The sequence below is a fragment of the Crinia signifera genome, chromosome 1, assembly GCF_055691185.1.
Source record: "Crinia signifera chromosome 1, ASM5569118v1, whole genome shotgun sequence".
Lineage (NCBI taxonomy): Eukaryota > Metazoa > Chordata > Amphibia > Anura > Myobatrachidae > Crinia > Crinia signifera.
In genome coordinates, this window is record NC_139217.1 from 62,034,431 (window position 1) to 62,058,121 (window position 23,691).

At 46.3% G+C, this 23,691-nt stretch overlaps 1 protein-coding gene across 5 annotated transcripts in view; it reads right to left on the reverse strand.

The window, feature by feature from the left end:
* TBC1D1 (TBC1 domain family member 1) overlaps window positions 1-23,691 on the reverse strand; it is a 160,328-nt gene that overhangs the window by 127,040 nt on the left and 9,597 nt on the right. The window contains exon 1 of one of the 5 annotated variants that reach the window (XM_083158497.1): window positions 4,541-4,729. The exons of 3 other annotated variants lie outside the window; for them this stretch is intronic. In XM_083158497.1, the coding sequence (XP_083014623.1) occupies window positions 4,541-4,606 (66 nt within the window). In that variant the 5' untranslated portion in view covers window positions 4,607-4,729. Of the gene's footprint in view, window positions 1-4,540; window positions 4,730-23,691 lie in introns of those variants that run through there. One more of the 5 variants, XM_083158524.1, reaches the window with a different exon arrangement.

Here is a 23,691-nt window from a genome sequence, read left to right on the forward strand (position 1 = left end):
CTAGATGGTACCCACCCAACAGAGAAATTCAATTCTCAGTTATTATGGTGAGATTATGCTTGGTCAGGTTATGGACTGGATGAAATCTGGGAATCTCTTTATTATTTATTTATAGTTTCTTATACGTATAGCGCACACATATTCTGCAGCATCCACAACAGTCCCTGCCCCAGTGGAGCTTACAATCTATATTCCCTACCACATGTACACAGACACAAAGACATTCTAGAATTAATTGGTAATAACTAATTGGTTTAGATTGTGTTAGGAAACCCATGCAAGTACAGGGAGAATATACAAACTCTGCACAGTTAGGCCAATGGTGGGAACCGAACCCATGACATAAGTGTTGTGAGGCTAACCGTTATACCATCCGTACTGCTCCAAGTAGTAGTGATGCTGGAAAACCACACTCTCCTGCCGACTATTTAATTATTTCCTTGAAAATCTAAAGGCCCACTATCCACTCAGATTCCTCAGTCCAATGCCAAAATTGCACTAGTGGATGGGGTCTTAAGTGCCCCTCATCAGGGCCACAACAGCGGGACACTAGTGGGGGGGGGGGGGGGTGTCACATGACTCAGCTGCTCGATGGGATAACCCTATGTACATGCAGGAGCGGAGGAGACGGTCCGGAGTTAAATTGATGCCTTGCCCCGGGGGAAAGAACATCCTAGTTTCTACCCTGTTTACACCCTACGTTGGCTAGATGGAATAAATAGTGGAAGCAGTGTCTACTCTAGTCTCACCTCTGACGCCAATGATTATCCTGATTTTCCACCAGGCACCTTAGGTACTGTACTTTCGAATGGACACAAAGGGGAGTACTACCAGCTGGTGGGGTGTGTCTCTTTCTTTGGCACTTTATAGACCAAATGGCCAATACTGGGGGGGGGGGGGTAGATATATGGCGTTACCTGCAACGTAAAACACTTTGTTCAAAGCAGTGATGTTGGCAGCCCTGTAGCAGATCTCTGGTGCCTTCTGAGGACATATGTCTTGCCCATTGATGCCCAACACATTTATACCCCTCTTAGACATACTACCCGGGATTTTGGCCAGGTTTACCCGGGATTTTCAACCCAGGTCACTCCCAGGATTTTAGTAACAGACCCCCTTCACACTACACCTCAAATCCGGGAAAAACCCGGGTATACCCCTTTCACACATAAGCCAGGCTTATCAAGCATTTCAGTGTTTCATCATTAAAATGGGACACGCCCCAGCAGCAAAAAAAAAAAAAAAAGCAACATCACATGTTTAACACTGAAAAACCCGGGTAAACCCATTCAGACATAAGCCGGGTATTATACCGGGAAAAACCCTGGTCAATTGCAGGTGCTCAGTATCCGGGAGTGAAATCCCGGGTATACCCTTTCAGACATACTAGTCCCAGGTTTGGGCGCGTTCATGTGAAAAAACCCATTCAGACATAAGCCGGGTATTATACCGGGAAAAACCCTGGTCAATTGCAGGTGCTCAGTATCCGGGAGTGAAATCCCGGGTATACCCTTTCAGACATACTAGTCCCGGGTTTGGGCGCGTTCATGTGAAAAAACCTGGGATTTTCGCGTATGTCTGAAAGGGGTATTACTTTCCTTACCAACCACAACTTGTGGGTACAGAGCATTTTATATCATGTTGTTTCCTTTAAGGTTTTTCTTAAGTATATTAGAAGGTGAAGCACCTGTTCAGAGAAGAGCGCCCTATGAACCAACTAGGAATTAGCAGTGTCAGCACCAATTGCCAGAACCTTGTTCTGCAAAATAAATAAAAACCCCTCAACTGTGCAGAATGCAAAGAATGACATCTCCCACACGGCTCAGTACAAGTTGGAGACAGGAGAATACAGGGACAGCTGCTCTTACATTACTAATACAGGTTTGTGCAAGGTTAACCCCTGGGCTGCAGCAGATCACTACTAGTATACAGAACTGTTCAGCAAGGGTTACATACACAAAACATACACTACACAGCAATCTGTGCGCAGGTGCCGTCTCAGTAATACCGCTTTCACATCACAATGCCGGGCCCGACCTGGGATTTTGATCCTAGATTTGACACGGTCACACTAAACCCGGGTTACCCATTATACACAGGGCAACCTAGCCTTAACCCTTCTTTGAGCCGAGGTAGAATTGCCAGGATGGTTGTTTCTGCAATAACACGAGTTACCGCCACAATGGCAAAGGGGTAGTAACGAAGGAATAAATAGATCTATTGATTCTTTAGTTATTTGGATAGAGCCATTGAAGACTATTTGGAGTCATATGTATTCGGCAAGTGCTTTTCAATGCATAATATGAATACCGCAAGACACCACCCAGGTCACGGAAAGAGTGATCCGATTGGTCCGCACTTGCGATCTCAGCCCATGTGCCTAGGCTTGATCCAACACTTGTGCCTTCGCCGACATACTTGCACCCTATTCAGAATAATTTTGGCAACAGTTATTAGCCCATCTGTCTTTTATGTTAGGTCTGCTTTGAGTATCAAGGGGTTGGCGCAGATGAAACAAGTTTTGCGGAAGGCGCTTGCATGTTTTTGCCAATCAGCTCAACTGTCAAAATTACAGCTATAAGCTGATTGGACAGTGATAACGGTACTTGTGTATTATCAGGGCGTCCATTATGTAGTGGTGTAATCAGAAAACCAATACTGCACTATGCTGGCTACGTAAACTACGTAAGTTGCTCTGGAGTCCTAAATATACACAATGCTTAATATCCCCACTATCCACGTCGGCGAGGAGTTGATTTTATAAAGTGGGGACACAGATACAAGTGCGCTCACCACGTTTGGGCTCGGTGGCTCGCTGCACTCTCCACACTTTATAAAATCAACTCCACACCGACATGGATAGTGGGGGTATGACGTGGATAGTGGGGGTAAAATGGCTGGTCTATACTTACCCTCCTCCGGCCCAGGCACCGCATCAATCCCCGCTGACACACGCTGGGATCCACGGTGACTTCCCGGCAGTCGCATTCAGTCCCCCTGCTCCGGCACTCGCCACGGACGCTGTACGCAATTAGCGCAGTGCCGCTGAGGGAGCCCATGCGATGCACCGCCACTACGCTGAATTACGTACAGCATCCGCTGCGATTGCTGGAGGAGGGGGAGTGAACGCTGCCGCCGGGGAGTGACCGGCACTGCCTCCGGTGATCGCCACCCAGAGGTGAGATACAGTATATCGTACATGCGATTCTGCCGCTCGTAAAATGTCACAAGCAGTGTAAGGGGGGACATGATTGCGTGCAACTTCTCCGAGGAGAGAAGTTGCACAAGTGTATGGTCGCCTTAAGAATCACTTGTCTTGGCCTAGCCCATCCCTTTCCTCAAGGCCAAATCACAGGAAATGAAGTTGTCTGCATATCCTGGTTCATAGGGATGTGCACTGCAGCATCATGGATAAACCTCACACTTGCAAATCAACCAATTCACAGAAACTTTATGGAGGTTCTCTTGTCCACTAAAGGTCTCATAACAGATCCATGTAGGTAGGGAGAGGAGGAACCTTAAGCAGAAATCTTTTACATCGGTGTTAATGCCGGTACCGGGAAATTGACTAGAAATTCCTAAACCATTATTTTTATGTAGAACAGGTGACTGCAAACACAGAACATTGTGCAAAGCCCTAATCACAGGCATGGTGGGACACGCAGAACTCCATTTGCTGGCTTTGAGTTGGTGTATACATTATACCAAAGGGTAATGTGACAGTGCTGCGTGTTCTAACAGAAAGACAAAACACTCCAAAGGGATTAAGGACTAGTGCAACACATTAAGAAGAATACCCAGACATAAAAGTTAATAGAAGTTTTGCCAGCAAAAGTGAAATAATCCCTAGTATGTGACACTTACTTCCAGCAAATATTGTATACTCATATAAAAAAGGTATTATTGGGTTATATGACAAACAGAAAACATGCTATTATACATAAACACTGTATTTCGCAAGAAAACAAAAAGCTGTGACCATCACCCAGCCTGATTCAGCAGAATTGCCAGTCATTTTGATTATTATTCGTCATCATCATCAGACAGCACAGCCACCAACCCGACCTCTACCATGGCAGCCCCTGCTTATTATCACTGCCCAGTAACTATTGCATAGTTTGTTCACTGAACAATTGAACAGCAGAATGCCTTTGTTGTTATTCAGGGAGTTTTATCATAGTTGAGTGGGAATAGCAGAAGGACTCAGGGTGGCAAATGACAGTAATAAGACTTAATACAAAATGTCTACAAGAACTAATGATGCCCCATTACCAATACACAGCCCCACTTGCATCAACAGAAGAAGTGAAAGTACAGTAAGAACTTTAAGACGATCAAAGTAAAATCCAGAAAGTGTCCTGGGAAATGTGTAGCTCTAGAAGCTGCAGGGGAACTACAAGTACCAGCAAAGCTCCATTACAGCAACAGAGCCAAAGTCAAATGCCTGCTGTAAAGAGATCCGGTTAGTAACAGTAGAAGCAGCAGGAAGGAAACCATCCATTCCATCCTACAGGCAGCACATACCCTGTGCCCTATATACCTTATTCTCCTTCTCTTGCCCGGTGTCTAGGTGCACTGAGATCAGCTTCTGCAGCCTGGCCTTCATGTCTGGGCTGCAGTCACAGGAGCAGCTCCTGGGGCAGAGGTGGGCACAGTACTATTGCCAAAGCCCAGCACCACGCTCCTCCAGTATACATGCTGCTTATTTGTCAGACTTCCCAGCTCCTAAAGCTTTCAAGCAGCAACTGCAGCAGCGTCCTGGCCAATGGCAGAGCTGCTCCAGGACTCTCTGACTTCTCATTGGAGCAGGAAGTGCGGGCAGTGCCTGAAAGGGCTCATTGTCCTCATTACTAATACAGCAGGCAGCCAGGAGAGTGCACACACAGCAATGTGATCGCTTAAGTTCTAGATGCACAGATACAATGGGGCAGATGTATTAAGCCTGGCGAAGAGATAAACTGGAGTTAAAGTGAAAGGAGATAATGCACCAGCCAATCAGCTATGTTTGAAATATGTCAGTTAGGAGGTGATTGGCCGGTGCATTATCTCCTTCCACTTTATCTCCAGTTTATCTCTTCGCCAGGCTTAAGGTGGCCATACATCAGAAAGATATTGTACCCAATCATACAATCTCAACTGATTGTAAGATGGATTGTATGCAGATTGTGTGCACATCTTATGTACATAATCATACAATCAATCAGCAGATGGATTGTATGACTGATTGTAAGATGGATTGTATGCAGATTGTGTGCACATCTTGTGTACACAATCATGCAGTAGATGGATTGTATGATTGATTGTATGATCGATTGTGTGTAGATTGTGTGTCCAAAAACCACCAAGGACTGCCGGGGATTTCAAGGGAAATTGTACACAATCATGAGCGCAATCGATCTTAAGATCGATCTTTCTGATGTATGGCCAGCTTTAATACATCTGCCCCAGTGTTAAGCTGGGTACACATATATACAATCGTCGGGCCGTTCTTCCAATCTGGGGGCAAACGGCCGTTCGATTGTATAGGTGTGTACGCTGTCCCAATTGCTGCTGTGCGACCGATAAACGGCCAAAAACGCTCTTGGCCGTCCACGGTCGGTCGGTCGAAGGTTCTTTGCTGCTTAATATTTCATCCGACAGGACGGCTCCATATCGGAACAAAAGTGAAGTGTGTACGCATGTTCGATCGATATGCTTGACAGTTTGACAAAGCACGGTGGTATGCTGCATTATGAGAGACCCTGTAACCCTTTGCCTGCTGTTTTAACTAATGTGTGTATAATGCCTCACTGCCAAACACTTTAGACGCATCACTTTAAGACATTAATCAATGTTGAAGTTTTAATAGTGTGAAGCTGGTGCCCTGAAAAGAGCTTCCAGCCCACTCTATTAAAACTTCAACATTGATTAATGTCTTAAAGGGATGCGTCTAAAGTGTTGAGCCACTGCTCAACATATATACATTATATACACATTAGTTAAAACAGCAGGCAAAGGGTTACAGGGTCTCTCATATACTTCTTCTTGCGATTGTTTGGACGGGAGTACATCGGACGTCGCAAGTAAAATTGTACATATGTGTACGCGCAGAACGGTCGTATGTTTTGGACGGCCGAACGTGTATTCGGTCGATCGAACGGTCGCAAGAAAAAGGAAATTGTACATATGTGTACCCAGCTTACTTTCCCTAAATACTAAACTACTGAAGATTCAACATTGGTTATAGGGTTACGGGTATAATGTCCCCAATTAAATCTAGATACTTTAATACATCTCACCTTTATATCAGTTCATTTTTATAAGTTGTACAGATCCATATAGATAAAGGTTTTCATTAAATTGCATAAATTGTCATGTTCCTAAAGTTTTACAGAGCTGGTGCCATGTTATTAGGTGCATATAGACCAACATAATATAAACTGTGAAGGGGCGTGGATCGTTTTATCAACCACACTTAGGTCGACACCGTTGGGTCGACAGGTGGGAAGGTCGACTGTTGTCTAGGTCGACATAGGTGAAGGTCGACATAGGACAAGGTCGACATGGGTTAAGGTCAACATAGCTTTAGGTCGACATGGTTTTTTTTACAGTTTTTTTTACCCGAATGTCGACACAGTCGACATGGACACAGTTGGAAGTCAACCGTAACAAAAACCATGTCGACCTTTCGACATGTCGACATAACCCATGTCGACATAATGCTATGTTGACCTAAACCCATGTCGACCTTGTCCTATGTCGACCTTGTCCTATGTCGACCTTCACCTATGTCAACCTAGACACCTGTCGACCTTCCCACTTGTCGACCCAACGGTCTCGACCTAATGACTGTCGACCTAAGTGATGTCAACAATTCGACCGTATCCCCTGAGAAGGCCCCAATACACTGGGTCCGACTTGTCCTTAGGACAAGTTAGACCAGTTTGCCCAGGAAAGACCTCCAGCAGTTCCCCGGGAGGCTGCTTACAATTTGGCAGTTAATGTGCTAAATTATACATGCAATAAATCGCATGCGATTTATTGCATGCATATCCCTGGGGAGCTGGTGGGGGGCGGGCAGCGGGGCCCCTGCTGTGTGTGGCAGGCAGCGGGCAGCGGGGGTCCCTGCGGCGCTGGTCAGCGGTCCGTGCGGCGGATGGGAACTGAGTAGGGATGCCAATCCTGGGGCATTTTTTTAATCCCGCATTGGACCTGAGGGGACATCAAAAGGAACCGATTTTCCCCCTATTTTATGGCCCGATTCGTCACAATCGCCCAGTGTATGGGCACCTTTAGATGAGCACCAGCAGTACTGTAGCTGATGTATAAGATGCAACACCATGGTCAGTGCCTTAGCCTGAACATTTGGAAGTAGTGACACCTCTCACAAGCAGTTGTTACTGTTATGACCCATAATGTGCCCCAGCTCATGTTATGTCATAGTGTAGGGCTGCCAGTACACATTAAGCAACACAGTGCCCCCAATTCACGTTATGGCATACAATGCCCCCAGTTCATATTATGCCACACTTTAGTTCCTCATTGCATTGCCTCAGTTTATATAAAGTAAAATTACAGTGCCCCCAGGGCTGGGCAACACCGGCCCTCCAGATGTTGATGAACTACACATCCCAGCATGCCTTGCATCAGTTTCAGAATGGCCACATAGCAAAACTAATGCAAAGCATCCTGGGATGTGTAGTTCACTAACATCTGGAGGGCCGGTGTTGCCCAGCCCTGCCCCAGTTCATATTATGCCACATTTTAGTGGCTAATTGCAGTGCCACGGTTTATATGAAGTAACATTACAGTGCCCACCAGTTCATATTGAGACAGATGCACTAAGCTTCAAAAGTGATAAAATGGAGAGTGATAAAGAGCCAGCCAATCAGCTCCTAACTGACATCTTTCAAACACAGTCTGTGACATGGCAGGTAGGAGCTGATTGGCTGGCTGTTTATCACTCTCCATTTTATCACTTTTGAAGCTTAATACCCATACACACACTGGGCGACTTTAAGCAGAAAGTCGCTCAAAACAGCAGGTTTGAGTGGCTTTCAGCTCAAGCTGCCCAGTGTGTATGGCCCGGCGATGAGCGGTGAGCACTCCCGCATCATCTCCGGGAAAGCCGTTCATCTGCTGGTTATACCAGCAGATGAGTGGCTTTCAGGACGGCTTTGCATAGCGCTCCGCTATGCAACGCCGTCCTCCCCCCCCTCCGTCGGCTACGGGCAGGGGGCAAGCTGCTCAGTGTGTATGCACTGAGCGGCTTTCCCCGCAGCGATGATAGTGATCATCGCTGTCCATACACGCTGGGCATAGTCTCCCAGTGTGTTTGGACCTTTAGTGCATCTGACCCATTATACAGTACCTTCTTACAGTGACCAGTTCAGATTATGACCCACAGTCTAAAGGTAGGTTTCATACAAGCCAACTTTGCAGCTATTTGAATCAGTCAAGATTGGATGATAGCATGGCCATGGCACAATCAGAGGTGTTGAATCATACCTTACCACTGCCCCTTATCTTTTACCACCTCCCCCCTTATCTTTTGCTACCCTTCCTCATTATCTTTCGCCATTTTGCCCCATTAACTATTAATATCCTTCTGTGTTAGTTTTTACTGACCTCTCCATGGAGGGGCAATTGGGGGGAGTTCACCGCAGCACTGCAGAGTAGCCTGTAGAGGTGCCCTGCACTCTCCAGTGCAGTGAGGGAGCCAGGGGCTGCCCAGCTGCTAGGGGAGTGTTGGGCACGCCTACGAAAATGACAAAAATGGGCAGCAATTGGCCTTTGTCCGAAGTCACGCCCAACTGGCATATAGCTCCGCCCCTTCCTGGCAGGTGCAGCAGGTCCCAATTTTAAAAACACAAAAGTTGGGAGATATGTAAATGTGCTGCCAGTATCTAGGCCACAACCGATTTAAAAATGGGATGCGGCCTTGTGGGAGCTAGGCCACGCCCATTTATTTGGCTCTTTGTTTTACCAGAACATCATTTTTGGCTCATTGTCTCTGTCATCGTTATAGGATATCAGTAGCAAGAAAGTAATAAAATAGTACAAATGTGGAAATGCTGGAAAATCAGGTATATATGAGCGACAGCAGCCCCTGAACACCCCTGTAATGTGCCATTTCCCCCAATAGTTACTGCCTTAATTTAGACACCTTGAATGTCCTCAAATAAAAGCATATCTACTGGGGGATTGTGAATAATACATAATAATACATAATATTGTCTATTCGGCTAAATGTCCCAGGAAAGAATGCAGGGTATGCCGGGGCACACCGGCATGTCAGTAATATCACACTGTGCGCCCTCCTACTTGTGTTGACCTTTTTTCAATGTCGGCTGTTGTGAATATCGACCTTTACTGATGACCTAGATATAGTCTCCCAGCCATCCGGATATCCCTGTGTTGTCCCCGGATAACTTTGCCCTACTGGCCTCTTGTATCTACCATTTCTTATCTCCTTTCATATAACTGTCCTGAATGTTTACCTACAGATTCCAGATCCAAATAATACATGGTCCGTAGATTAGCTAAAATGAGCAATAGGTAATCTAAGCTGTCTCTGTAATCGGTGCTACAGAATGATGGGCCTAATTCAAACCCAATCTGAAGGGGCCGAATTCGCCCCCATTCCTATGGTGGGGAGTCTCCGCATGTGCAGACCCCTGTGAGAGCGCCTTTGGCGAGTATATTTTGGAGAAAGAAGTGATTTATGAAGACACCCATAGTAAGAAAGGATTTGCTTTGAACAGCCAGCCTGGCATCAATGATTGTGTTGTTATGTTGATGCCTGGTGAAAGAGTAACAATGAGATAACAAAGGAAGTGACAGGATCCTGACACATTGTTCTGATTGGGTTATATACCTTTGTACAGCCTCTGCTAATTAGGCACACTGTTGTACAAATAATTACCCTGTGCCCTTCTACATGCCGGAGTCCTTCCCATTCCACCGTTAGCTCACTGCTCTTCTGGTTAATAACAGCAGGAAGATCTCAGAAGATTGTTACCAAAAAAGGCTGGGCATTCCTCATTCCTCATTCACTTTTACAGATAAAAGTGACTGAAAGATAAAACAAGCTGGGATTGTACAATGAGGCTAAAAAGACTGTTAAGCAACACATTACCCTCTATTCTACAGGTTTATCAGAGCTCAGGATAGGATAGCCAGGCTGTTTCACTGGAGAAACCGAGGTTGAGAGGTGATATGGTTAGTATGTTCCAATACAGGATTGGGAATCATATGGAACTGGGCGATGATTTGTTCACTAAAACCCCTTTTAGACCAAAACGCCGGGTCGCACCCGGCTTTTTGGACCCTGGTTGAAGCCGGGTGCGACCCGGCGTTTAGGGGCATTTACACCGGACGGGCTTAAACGCCCGCACCCCCCTCCCGCCCCTTCCCGGCGCTTGAAGATGACAGAGGATTCTTCACCATTAGAGCAGTAAAGTTCTGGAACTCATTGCCGGTGGGGTGGTTACAGCAACTACTGTTAATGAATTTAAATCAAAACTAGATGCATTTTTGGCCACTAAGGGAATCCTATAGATATGACTTACTCACGTCAGTAGTTACACGTTAGATAGGTTAAACTTGATGGACTTACGTCTTTTTTCAACTTTAATTACTATGTTACTATGCTATGGCACCAGCGGCGGCTCTTACCTCTGCAGAGGAGGGGGCTGCGCTGTGCTCATCCTAAAACAAATGAGTATATTTCATACCCCCAACTGTCCCCCTTTCCGTGGGAACGTCACATTTTTTTGGGATGTTTCCACATCCCATCCGGGGCTGGCAGTGTCCGGCAGTGGGGGGGGGCATGTGACAGATCACATGCAACCACTGTTCCCGCCCCCGGTCTGAGAACAATGGTCCATCGGGAACGGGTGAAATCGGCACAAATTGAGTTAGTATATGTGGGCCTTTAGGTGTGTATACAGCTTAAAGCTTTATCTGTCCAATCGGTCTGGTGGGAACAAAAATCTGGTAATGTATTTGAGCAAAGGATAATCAACCATTAGCTCCCAAATACTGGACGATGGATAAAATCAAATTGTTTAGCTACATTTGTTAAATCAAAAGGATTTAAGCCATTTGTCTGAATGACTATTGTCTGCTTTCCTGCATTTAGGAGTAAATGGTTGATTGTCCTTTGATCATACTTGCCTACCTGACCCTCTCCATGAGGGAGAACATGCTCTGCTCCTGGACTTCCCTGGTAATGTATGATTGCCATCACCTGTTGTGAAAGACCTTTCTAATCAATTACCTAGCTCCCCACAGGTGATAGCAATCATACATTACCAGGGAAGTAAAAAATAAGAACAAGCCGGAACAAAAAAAATCATTTCACCTTTTCATGTGTCTACCTTTTTCATGTAGGCATTTTGACCCTGTTGACCTATTGCATTTGACCTTTTGGGGTAGACCTTTTGACTGTAAATTTTGACAACTGGGACCAACGTATCAAGGTAGCTTTTTAGAATCAGGTTGGCCCCCACTGAAAATAACATCATTCTACGTCATGCGCTTGTATGGCCCCATTGGTAGGGCCAGAAGCTGAGACTAATGTATAGGGAATAGAACTTATTATCCCAGCATGTACAATAAGGGGCCATTTAAGTAGGATAGCATATACAATGTGATCTGGGTGGAATATTACCCAGAATCCTGTAGGACCTATCACTAACTGCTTTGGGGCTCATCCACATTGGGATGTAAGTCATGTTATGACGCACCTGTCAGATGTAGCAGTACCTGTCGGCGCTTCTAGGTCTCACCTTCACAATATTCCCGACATGCGCTTTCAGTATCTATCACAGCAAGCTGTACCCAGATAAGATCCCATCCTTGCAAGACCCAGTTAATTCATTGCATTCAGAAGCTTCCAGACATGAGAATGAATGGATATGTGTATCTGACCTATATGTATACAGAAGTGGATTTAGATCTCCTCGGGCCCTAGGCAAGACACCAGTTTGGGGCCCTCCTCAAACACTCCATAGTACTATATTTTTGCTGTTGATTGCAGCCAGCAGCGGTAGAGCACCTTGGCGCGAGTACAGTCTACCGATATATGTCCAGCTGCTTGGACATCAGTATTGCATAAAAATCAGAGTCAGGCTCCAGGGGTAAATTTACTAGGATGGGAGTAGCAACCAATCAGATTCTACTTCTTATTTAATTAGCACCTTATAGAAGATAATAGAGAGCATCTGATTGGCTGCTATGAGCAACCTCCCATCTTCAATAGAACTCGCATCTTAGTAAATTTACCCCTAGGTCTTTTGGAAGCAGGCTGCCCATAAACAGTGGATGAAACCATTTTGCGTGTCCAAATATTTTGGTACGTATTTGGTATTGTATTTTTTACAGTTCCCAGACAGCAGCTTATCGCTCTCTCCCCAGATCTGATTTCTATAATAATCTATTTATCTTGTGGGCCCCATATTGCTGTGTGTTCTGCAAATGTCTGGTTGGTCAGGGGCCCATAACATTATTTTGGAGGATCCACACCCCCAATGCTTCTAGAGACGAGTCTCTCAACAGTGCATGTTCATATTATGCCCCGTAATATAACCCCAAATCATTCTATGCACACAGTTCATATTATGCCACATTATATCCCCCCCAGTTCACAATATGCCATATATTAGTATCACAGTACATATCTCGTCACACAGTACTGTCAGTCATACTTTCCTACCCTCTGTGAATGGTCATGAGGCTACTTCAAATCACGTGCCCCTTCTGCTGCTTGGCAACACTGTGTCCTTGAATCCCCCTCTTGTTTATGGCATACATCGCCTGCTAAAGACGATGTTGTACTATTCTTATAGCAGGGACAACGTAAACCTTGCTGCTGGCTCCGGGCAGGGCATGAGATCTCGCGTGAGTATCGTGATCTAACGCATGCCCAAAAACACCAGCCGCGGGGGAGGAGACAAGCTGTCTGCTCAAGAAGACATTGCTCGAGGTGGGAGTTTGCACGCCCCTGCTTTGGTGGACAAGACATTAACCCTTTGAGCGCCAAGTGACTTTGTGAAAAATAGGTGTGAAAATTGCAAAAGCAAACATATGTATTCATCATAATGACCAGTAATGTTTACCTTATATAGGAATTATAATCTTTTTGGGCACAACATTTTTTTGTTTGAATTAATATCACAAATGTGAGCGACGCTGGTATTTTTAGCGAATATTTTGCGCCTCTCTCCAGATGTTGGCACTCAAATGGTTAATTACATCTTGTTGATGTCCCTTCCTGCTTTGCCTTGTTACTGAGGCAAAGCAGTGCGATAAGCGCCGCTATAAAACTTCTTCCCACCGCCTTCCTGGTTTTGTGGCAATGAACACCTCTTTCTAAACATTAGACAATACAGATGAACAAGGAATAAAAGGAATAAAAAAACAAGGTGCTTATTATATAGACATGTCTTGAAAGGTTCCCAGTAGTGGACTCTCTCTATGGCTGCCATGTATACTGTAGAAGGGTTACAGCAGTTGTACTTTGAATATAAGTATGGTGAACAGATATTACATAACTTTTTGAAATTGTATAAAAGACCCCAGTGAGCTCATATGTAAACACTCCTTGCCTGCCGCATACGCCAAATAAACAGTCCTGAAAAGTAACCACTGCCAAAGGCTTCTGGTGTTTAGTACAGTATTAGGGCGATGTACAGGGAAAGCTACACAAGGGCCTTTGTCCACGACAGACGATGCCTATTAACCTTTTAAATTTAAATGTAAATAGGTTTTAAAAATGTTCCGCTTTCAAAGAGCGAGAGAGAGTGAGGGAGAGAGAAAAGCCAGGTTGTAATGATCAATGAAGAAGATCTGATGTAACCGAATCAGTGCTGGACAGAAGTGAAATGTATGGTCAGACATGCCAAAGATAAACGTGTGGGTAGATTACGGGTTCCACCTGCAGGACCACACGTATCAATGCTTCCCAGCCTAGAACAAAGACTTCACTTTTTTTTTTTTTTTTTTCAATTACTTAAAAATTACTTCCTTTTTTTATGCAAGAAATGGGCTGTACATTGGCATCGCACTACTTCCCAATGCCACTGAAACATGAAATCACGGGCATATTTCCTTTATGCTTGTTTTAAAATGTTGCCCTGTCAGGGCAGTTTTTAATCAAGACAAAGAATCTCCCAGCATCCCACCTGCCTGCCAAAGAGACACCATGGCCTGTGGGTGGGACCAGGGCAGTTGAAAGTCTGGCCAGGCACAGGTATTTTTCAGGGGGTGTGGTCTAATTGTAGGAGGCGTGTCTATGCACCCTTAGCATAAAATACAGAAAACAATAGCACTTTAAGCACCTCTCTGGCCACACTACCGCCCAGCATACAGCAGTATGTGCTGGGCCTCTGCATCAGACCCGGGCCTGGGTAGTGCTGATAGCAAGTCTTTCTGTTCTGTATACATAGATGCCATTTACACTGCCATGCAGCTGGAACCATGTACAGTATGGGTAAAACCAAATGCAGCCATATTTCTTTTGTGTTTTGTTTGGCAATAAGTATGATATTATTACAGATGGTGAAAGGCATTGTACCTCAGCAGCATTGACCAAGATGCAAACCTCGGCATCACAGCCAATGAACTCAGTACCTTATAAACTCCGGAATCAAGAACTTGGGAACTTCATATCGCACTAGCTTCTCTCCAGTAATGGAAGGTGAGGAAGTATTGACAGTAGGGTAAATGATTCATTATGAAGGGTTAAAATTGGGGGACAGGGAATACATTGTGGCTACTCATTGATCAAGGAAGGAGAAGTTCCAACCTGAAATCCTTTGGAGGAATCATCAAAATTTAAAAAAAAACCTAGGAGTGAACTTCATGATTGGAACCCAGCCACAAAGTTTCAGAGTCAAAACCACATCTTGCCTCTTGGACTCATTACGGAAACTAGGGTGGCCAATCCCGAGATTAGAATCGTCGGGATCCCGGGATTAGATTTTGGGATTAGACTGTGCATGCACAGTCTAATGCCAGGCAGTGTCTGACCACTTGCTCAAAGGCTGCCCGGCTGTCCTGACCCAGTGTGTGTCTCTGCACAGCATGACATGATGCTAAAGGTCACACTGCACAGGCCGGCGCACTCACCACCTGCCCCACCTCTCCGCGGATGCTGGCCCGGCCGCTCAGTGCGGCAGCCCCACACTTTCTACCCCACTCACCGGCTGCAACGCCTGTCCAGCTCCCCAGCCGCTCCGACCGCTGCATCGGCTAAGTAAGTATATGTGCGTGACAGTCAGTTGGGGGGTCCGGGGGGGGCATGGGAGTTTTTTTTTAATTAGGGATGCCAATCCCGGGTTCCCCGGAATCCTGGGATTGAGCGTTTTTCAATTCCGAATCCCGAGATTGAAAAATCGGAAACTTGACATCATGTAGACGTTTTACATTGGGAAGGTTTTTTTGTTGGTTCCTTTTGACTTGGGACAAAATGTTAGAGGAATTCCAATAAAAGGGGATCCACTGCTGGAACCTCTGAAGAGGGAATGGCAAAGAAAGTGGGAAGGCCAGTGTTAGCTAAGGGAGACATGGAAGTAGCATCATGGGAGTAGAATTACACCCAGGGAAATAATAAATCCGCCCAATCATCCATGTTTGTTTACATGCTCACTCTTAAAAGTTCCTGGAGATCTTGGTTTATTGTTTCAAGTAGCTGCTGCCTGGCCCAGCTACAAATGTAACACAGTTAGTATGTATCATCCTATTTGCATACCATAGTGTAGTCCAAACCATATAATGATTCTGTTCTTTAAATCCATATCAGATTGAAAAATACACTAACTTCGGACACGTAAGGTCCCCATACACTGTGGCGACTTCTCCCCTCAGAGAAATTGCGCAGTGTTCCTTTGAGCCGCCTGATCCTTTTCCATGAGATATATCACATGACGGCGGTGGCATTGCTTTCACTCAGGTGCACAGTGCAGCAGATCAGATCCAGAAGAGAGATCCGATCTGTGAGGGCCAGGGGCCCTCTCAGAATGTGGGATCACAAAATCAACAATCAGGCTTAAAGCGGGTTGGATCGTTTCTGCAATCCAACCAGAATTAGCCCTATTAGACACAGGGATTTCACACTCTCTGAGGAGAAATGTAATAAAAGTTTATTATTGGAATTGTTCTGCTAACTGCAGGATGGGAGGGAGGGGGGAGGGGGGTAATTTGAAAACATAAAGTTGGGTGGGGATGAAAGGAGGGCATTCTGTACTGCAAGTACTGTACAAAGTGTGTGGTAGGAGCCTAGGATTCTCTCAAAGTGTAGATGGAACCTGATCAAAGTACATTAAATAGGCTGATTTTCTAGTTACAGCCAGGCTATTCAGCTGTCCCTAATTTAAGAGGAAAGGCCAAACCTTTAATGATTTGTTCCTGTCAACATGCCAATGGCGGTCAGCCATATTATCATACATGGAATAAACACAATTCTAACGGGAGAAAAATACATTGTTTCACCTTGCTTGACTGAGATTAATGTCTAGCTTCTTATGCAGCAGGGAAGGTGTAATGGTTAGCATTGCTGCCTCTTAGCACTGAGGTCATGGGTTCCATCCTACCAGGACCCCTACGGTGAGGTGTTCATATATTCTCATACCCCTATATACCATACTTGATCCCAGCGCTAGACAATTTAAGTAAATATTCTTGATGCATTTACATTAATTACTATGACCACTAGGTGGTGCTATTTTCTATTCTTAAATCTTTTTGTTGTCACAATCTTCTCTTTTGGAAATACTGAATTACAACTTGCTTACATTAAAGCTGGTAACACACTAGACCAGGGGTCCTTAAACTATTTAGCTATGGGACCCCATCAGACAGTAATAATAATTACGGGACCCCAGCAAGTTACCGCAGAAGGTCATCACATCACATGTGCAGGCAGCAGACAGCACATACATGTCAGCGGGATGTGGTCATTTGGTCTACAGCATGATGGTCGACAGTCATTAGGTCGACATGGGTCTAGGTCGACATGGGAAAAGGTCGACATGGTTCTAGGTGGAAAGGTTATTAGTTCGACAGGTCATTAGTTCGACAGTGTCTAGGTCGACAGTCAAAGGTCGACATGGGGTTTTTCAAATTTTTTGGAGCCGATATGAGCCAACAGGCGGTATATCATGCCCTACCATCCACTAGGACCATGCCCGACGCATTGCGAGCGCAGCGAGCGATGCGAGGGGATGCGGTGCACTTGAAAGTGTGTCCATGTCGACTGTGTTGACATTCAGGTCAAAAAATAGAAAAAAAACTCATGTCAACCTTTTGACTGTCAACATAGACATTGTCGAACTAATGACCTTTCGACCTACAACCATGTCGACCTACACCCATGTTGACCTTTTACCATGTCGACCTAATGGTGCTGAACTAATGACTGTCGACATCATGCTGTAGACCAAATGATCCCAACCCCATGGCAGCATTGTGGAGGCACAAAATTATGGGAGGAGTCTAAAATTACAGACAATGCAACAGATTTTCCAGACTCCTTGAATCACTGACTGAGATTAGAAATGTCATCAGCCTGATGGTCATCAACATGGAGTCACGACCCCATGCTGAGAAGGTCGGGACCCACTTTGGGGTCAGGACCCACAGTTTGAGAACCGCTGCACTAGACAATGTTGCAAACGATGCAATATAGCTTATGATTTCCCTTAAACTTTCTGTAACTACCTGACAAATGATGTTGTGTATATGCATACACATACCTCCCAACTTTTTCTCTCTTTGAAATCGGGACCTGTGGCAGTGGATGTAGGAAGACCTGTATCCAGCAACAGCAGCAGCTGTGGCCAGAGAGCGAAGACACAGTGACATGGAGAGAGAAGGAGGAAGAGGGAGCGGGCAGAGAATGGTGGCAGCACGTATTTGCAGATATCTGTGTGTGCGACCAACAGGGGCTACGGCTGCTGTGTCCTGCTACCTGTATGTGTTGCCAGCAGCCATTGTTGGTCGCGCACAATGGCTCCCATATGTGATAGGCCAATGGTGAATATATGTATAGATTACAGGAGAACTGCGCTACATAATAGTGAAAACTGTTTTTTTTTTTTATTAGCACAATCAGACAGACAGAAAGACAGACCCTCTTCAGGAACTTTGCTTTATCATCTATAAATATGTCTGTGTGTCACCAAAACACTGCCATCTGTTGTCAGCAAGTGAAACCACGGGTGAGATTTAATAGGATGAGAGATTCAGAAAGTGAGAGATTTGGTAAGAAATCTCCAGGTTTTTTAAAGCGGCAATCATTTACAGTGCACAATCAGTAAATGATTGCCGCTTTAAAAAAACCTGGAGATTTCTTACCAAATCTCTCACTTTCTGAATCTCTCATCCTATTAAATCTCACCCCACATCTCTTTCTCTTAAAATCACACAAGAATTAGCAGCGCTCAAATTAAATGAGTGAATATAATAAAAATTCCCAATTTAATAATAAATTGAATACATATAGGACACTACATGAATAAGCACTTTAGCATAATATTATAACACATGTGTCATTGGAGGTTATTCTGATCGGTGCGGCCAAACGTGCGTACGTTCACTATTAACGTACGCTAGCCGTACGCGGCCGTTGGGGTTAAGTCCACCCACAACTCAGCCGCATACATACGGGCATAAACAACGTAGAAGGGGAGTGGCGTACAAATGAGCGTACGCCAACGTACACGGACGGGCCAGCCCTTACACTCCGACAACTGGCGTACAATTGAGCGTACACCACCGTTTACGGACGTCTCTCGGCCGTCTTCCCACCGACTTCTTGCGGCTATCTGAGCGTACGCCAGCTTGCACGGACGGGTCCCTATTGTTTTCAATAGAAAAGTCAGCTTATGTCACCGCTCGTGAGAGTGAGCGTACGTCCGTGTACGCTGACATACCCTTCATATATATGGACCTGCAAATCTTGCCTTTCAGCTATAATTATGAAAATTAATTAATTGATTGAATTAATGTGCAAAATAGTGGGCATGGGCTTAAAACATTGCTGAAACATCCTTTGTAGGTGTTAGATGTGGTTTATGTTATTGTATAATAAATACAAAACCTATGTTTGTATTACAGTGAACACGTTGACACATGTCGACTTGTGTAGATTGAGTGTGCTACTGTGTAAAGTCTATGAAAGCACGTAGTGAATGTGTCGAACTGTTTAACAAATACCTACCTTAGCATATATAAGCAGGTCTAACAAAGATTCTTACCTTAAATTAAACAAACCTTTAAATGTAGAGAAGTATAGAAAGATAACCTTCCAATGTGTTAGAGTGCTGTGTGTGGCTTGCAGGTAGTGAATTCATGGTTTGGACTTAATAGACTGCAGCATTGCTTATTACATTCAGGTGTATGTGTTTGAGTAGTAATCAGCGTAAATTAGCAAACCCAGGCGCACGCAGGCATGCGGTATCTGTAGGGGTGGTCTGAGCTGGCGGTTGGCGGCCGCCTGTTTTGTGTCCGAAATGAACGGTGCTTTAGTCGATCGTGCGGTAGTAGCACCGCTCATTTTTGGTGCACACCCCCGTGTACGCCCATATTTACGCCCATTTTCCCTCATTATTTCGGCCGCTCCCCTCAACACGCCCCTATTCCGCCCCCAATACCCGTACACTCGCGTACAGGTTTTTTCGCACGTAGAGACCCGTCCGTAAGCGTTGGTGAGTGGTCGCGCCTGCGCATTAGCGAATGTACGCATGCGCAGATCATAAAAAATCCCGGGACGTACGCGTACGGCCCGGCCGCTCCAACCAGAATAAGGCCCCTTGTGTGGGTTAGGATGATCAGATCTCACGTGGGTGGATGAACCCCAGTTGGGGGTGTGAATACGTCCTGCACTGTCCACAATGCAATGGTCCCAATGGGATTGGAGTCCTTGTAAATGTGGCAATGTGATGTCCTGTGTGCCCACCGAGGGAGTGGCTGTTGTTGTGAGCCTACCTCCAACCTCGTGGCACTTTGTATCCAAGTTGACAGGTAATTAGCCGAAGACTTCCACTGATTGGGGAACCCGTGTTCAGAAGAATAAGCAGGTGAATGGTCACACATTCTCTCTGGATCAAGATAGCCAAAACAGTTGTTTTGTTGGAGCTGGCCTCGTTGCAGGTTTGTGGTGGCCACAACCCCACCTCGTGGGGCAGGTGAGCGGCGCTCGCCCCCGGTGGACCGGGCGCTGGCTGGAGCAGGAGAGCGGTGGCTCGGCCGCATACCCCCCAGCTGGCTGGAGCAGGAGAGCGGCGGCTCGGCAGCAAAACACACACACCCCCTGGCTGGAGCAGGAGAGCGTCAGCTCGGCAGCAAACCCCCAGCGGGCAGAAGCAGGTGAGCGGTGGCTCGGCCGCATACCCCCTCCACTGGCTGGAGCAGGTGAGCGGTATACCACCACACACACACACACACACACACCCCCCTCCCCCGAGCAGATCAGCAGTCCGTCCCCCCCAGCGCCCACAAACATCCCCCCCCACGGTTGCCTACTTTTACAGTCTCTTCTCCAGGAGAAGCCCAGAGAGGAGACTGTCAGCAGAACTGCGGGGGGCGGGGCTTGATATTGTCGTCATCAAGCCCCACCCCCAGTCCAGCAAATACCGGGATTCTCGGGTCTCCGTTGAGGGGGCGGGGCTAAAATGCTGTCAGTTTAGCCCCGCTCCTCCCGAAAAGCCGCGAAACACGTATTTAAAAAACAGGACAAGGGTGAGTGGGTGTGCACAGGGGAAACAGAGAGGTTTGCCCACCCTTCTGGGGGGCCCCGGAGAGGGACCCGATTTCCGGGACCCTCCCGGACAACCTGGGAGGGTAGACAACCCTGAATCTCTAGTTTTAAAAAAACTGGAGATTTCTTCCCAAATCTCTCACTTTCTGAATCTCTCATCCTATTAAATTTCCTATTAAATTAGATTTCAGTATACAGTGCGATAGCACATTTTCTTTACATGGCATACTCTTCTGTGGGCGATGACCCCTCTGCCACCTCCAGGGTCCTGGGAACCCGATCTCATCTCTACATTTGTTTTTTGTTTTTTTAATATTGTTTTGCTTTAAATAATTCTGAAGCTTATCAAGTAGCTCTGTAAAATGATCATTCTTCTAAACTACATTGGTTCTACAAATCTACCAATGCAAATGCTACATTAATCATTGACCAGTTCTTTGGCAGGAGCAAATATGTTCCTAGATTACCCACCGGCGATATCTGATTAACCTTAATATTTACAAACAACAAACTCATACTGCATTGCCTTGGCATGAGATCTTACAGCAAAAATACTATTATTATTACTTGATTGATTTATTTATAAGGTGCCACAAATTTCAACAATGCCAGGGCCGGCGCTACCCACTCAGCAGCTCCTGCAAAGCAGGGAGGCGCCATGGTGAAAAGGCGCTGTCTCCCTCCCTGCTCTGCTAAAGCTGCCTCAGCCCTCGCTGTCACTGCCTCCTGCACGCCGCACGCAGCACCTGTCTGACAGCGGGCGGCAGTATGGAGAGGCTGAGCAGCTCCCTGCACCGCGCACACACTGTCCTCCTCCTGCGACCTGCCCCCTCTTCCTCACGGACACTTGCGCTGAGGCATGTATCGCTGTCTGTGAATGCCTGGATGACATGTCATGTCCGGATCCACCCCCTACCTATTGCTCCCTGCGCCTGTCAGCTGTCAATCAAAAGACGAACAGGTAGCAGCACCGCCTCCCCTTCCTTTCTCTCTTCTCAGTGTGCTGTGCCAGTGCCACTGCTAGTCCTCAACACTCCGCCCCCTCTATCTCCTCCCCTCTTCTTCCATCTCCTCCTTCTCTCCCCTCCTTTCCCCCTCAGTCACGAGAGGGGTGTAATGTGCTGCACATACTTTTTGTACTGCTTTCGGATCGCATCGCACACACATTGCATGCATGCCGTGCGATGCGATGCGATCTAGCCCATAACGTATGCGATTCTCGCAGCGTGTATGGGCACCTTTAGTGCCTGCAACATTTTGCGGACACAGCACTGAGATGGTGTATGCATACATGTACATGCACCCGAGATCCTCCATAGGATCGCATGTTGTATACACTCCAACAATCGGGCTGCAGCTTGTTGCAATGGCAATGTGAAAGGGCGCAAAATGTATGGTTTGCAGGAGGGCGCCGGACACCCTAGCACCGGCCCTGAACAATGCCATACAGAGAAAAACTACAAAACAAGGTAAACCACTTAACAAATACGTCTTCCCTTATCCTGAATGACCAGCTGCTGCAAGTATACACTTAGGGGGTGATTCAGGTTGGTTTGCAAAAGCAAACTCCTTCTTTAATGGATAAAACCATGCTGTACTGCAGGTGGGGCAGATGTAACAAAGTGGTTTCAAGATAACCATATTCCAGTGCTGTAATGGCCTGAGAATAACCTAGACCCAGGGGCGCCGACAGGATGGCCGGGCCCTGGTAAACCGAAGGAGGTGTGACCACCAGGAGGCTGCATGCAACTATTTGTTTGTGCGGGCAGCAGGCAGAACAGGTGGGTGGGTGGGAGGAATGAGAGAGAGAGAGAGAGAAAGAGAGAGAGAGAGAGGACAGACTGCTGCTGCAGCACAGCCTCTCTCCCCAGCTCCGCACACAGCACTGAGCAGCATGTGCTGAGTTGGGGATAGAAGCTATCCTTTCATACTGACTGCCCCTCCTCTCGTTCCTGGACTTCCCTGGTAATGTATGATTGCCAACACCTGTGGTGAATCGCCTTTACCTAGCTCCCCACAGGTGATGGCAATCATACATTATCAGGGAAGCACAGGAACAGAGCATTTCCTCCCGCATGGAGAGGGTCAGGTAGGCAAGTATGCTCTAGGGCAGGGGTGGCCAAACCTGTCCTCGAGGTCTGCCAACAGTTCATGCTTTCCAGGCAACCTGTGGATCTATAGTAGGAATAAATGCAGCATGTTTGAAAATGTGGCAGTTGGTAATGACTACAGCTGTGCACTAGCTAGGGGATTTGGAAAACGTGGACCGTTGGTAGATCTCGAGGACTGGTTTGGTCACCCCTAGTCTAGGTCACTCCCTGCAATGTGGGTACCCCCATCTTCTCGCTGCCACTGCCTAGCCCATATTTGCCTACCTGTCCCTCTCCATGCGGGAGAAAATGCTCTGTTCCTGGACTTCCCTGGTAATGTATGATTGCCATCACCTGTGGTGAAACACCTTTACCTAGCTCCCCACAGGTGATGGCAATCACACATTACCAGGGAAGTCCAGGAACAGAGCATTTTCTCCCGCATGGAGAGGGTCAGGTAGGCAAGTATGCCTTAAAGTGAGTGAAAATATACGGAGCCGACTAAAGAAACTTGTTACACATAACTACATAAGCAACCTACTGTAGCAATAAACCACAATTAATAAAAGCAATAAGTCAATCTTGGTTTCCCATTATAACATCTGCAGAACTAAAAGAGCTGGTTCACTCCATGGGAAGGCGTTGCAAGGCCACAATTAAGAGCAAAGGTTACACAACGAAGGGCCTAATTCAGACCTGTTCCCTAGGCTGTGTACATTTGCAGCCTAGCGAACAAATCAGCGCCACCCTACCAAATGCCCAAACCCCCTGCCAAGCGTGGCACTAGCATACGTGGGGATGTGTACAAGAACACATCCCCTCACGTGAGGCCAAAGGGGAGAGAAGAAATTCGATGGTGGC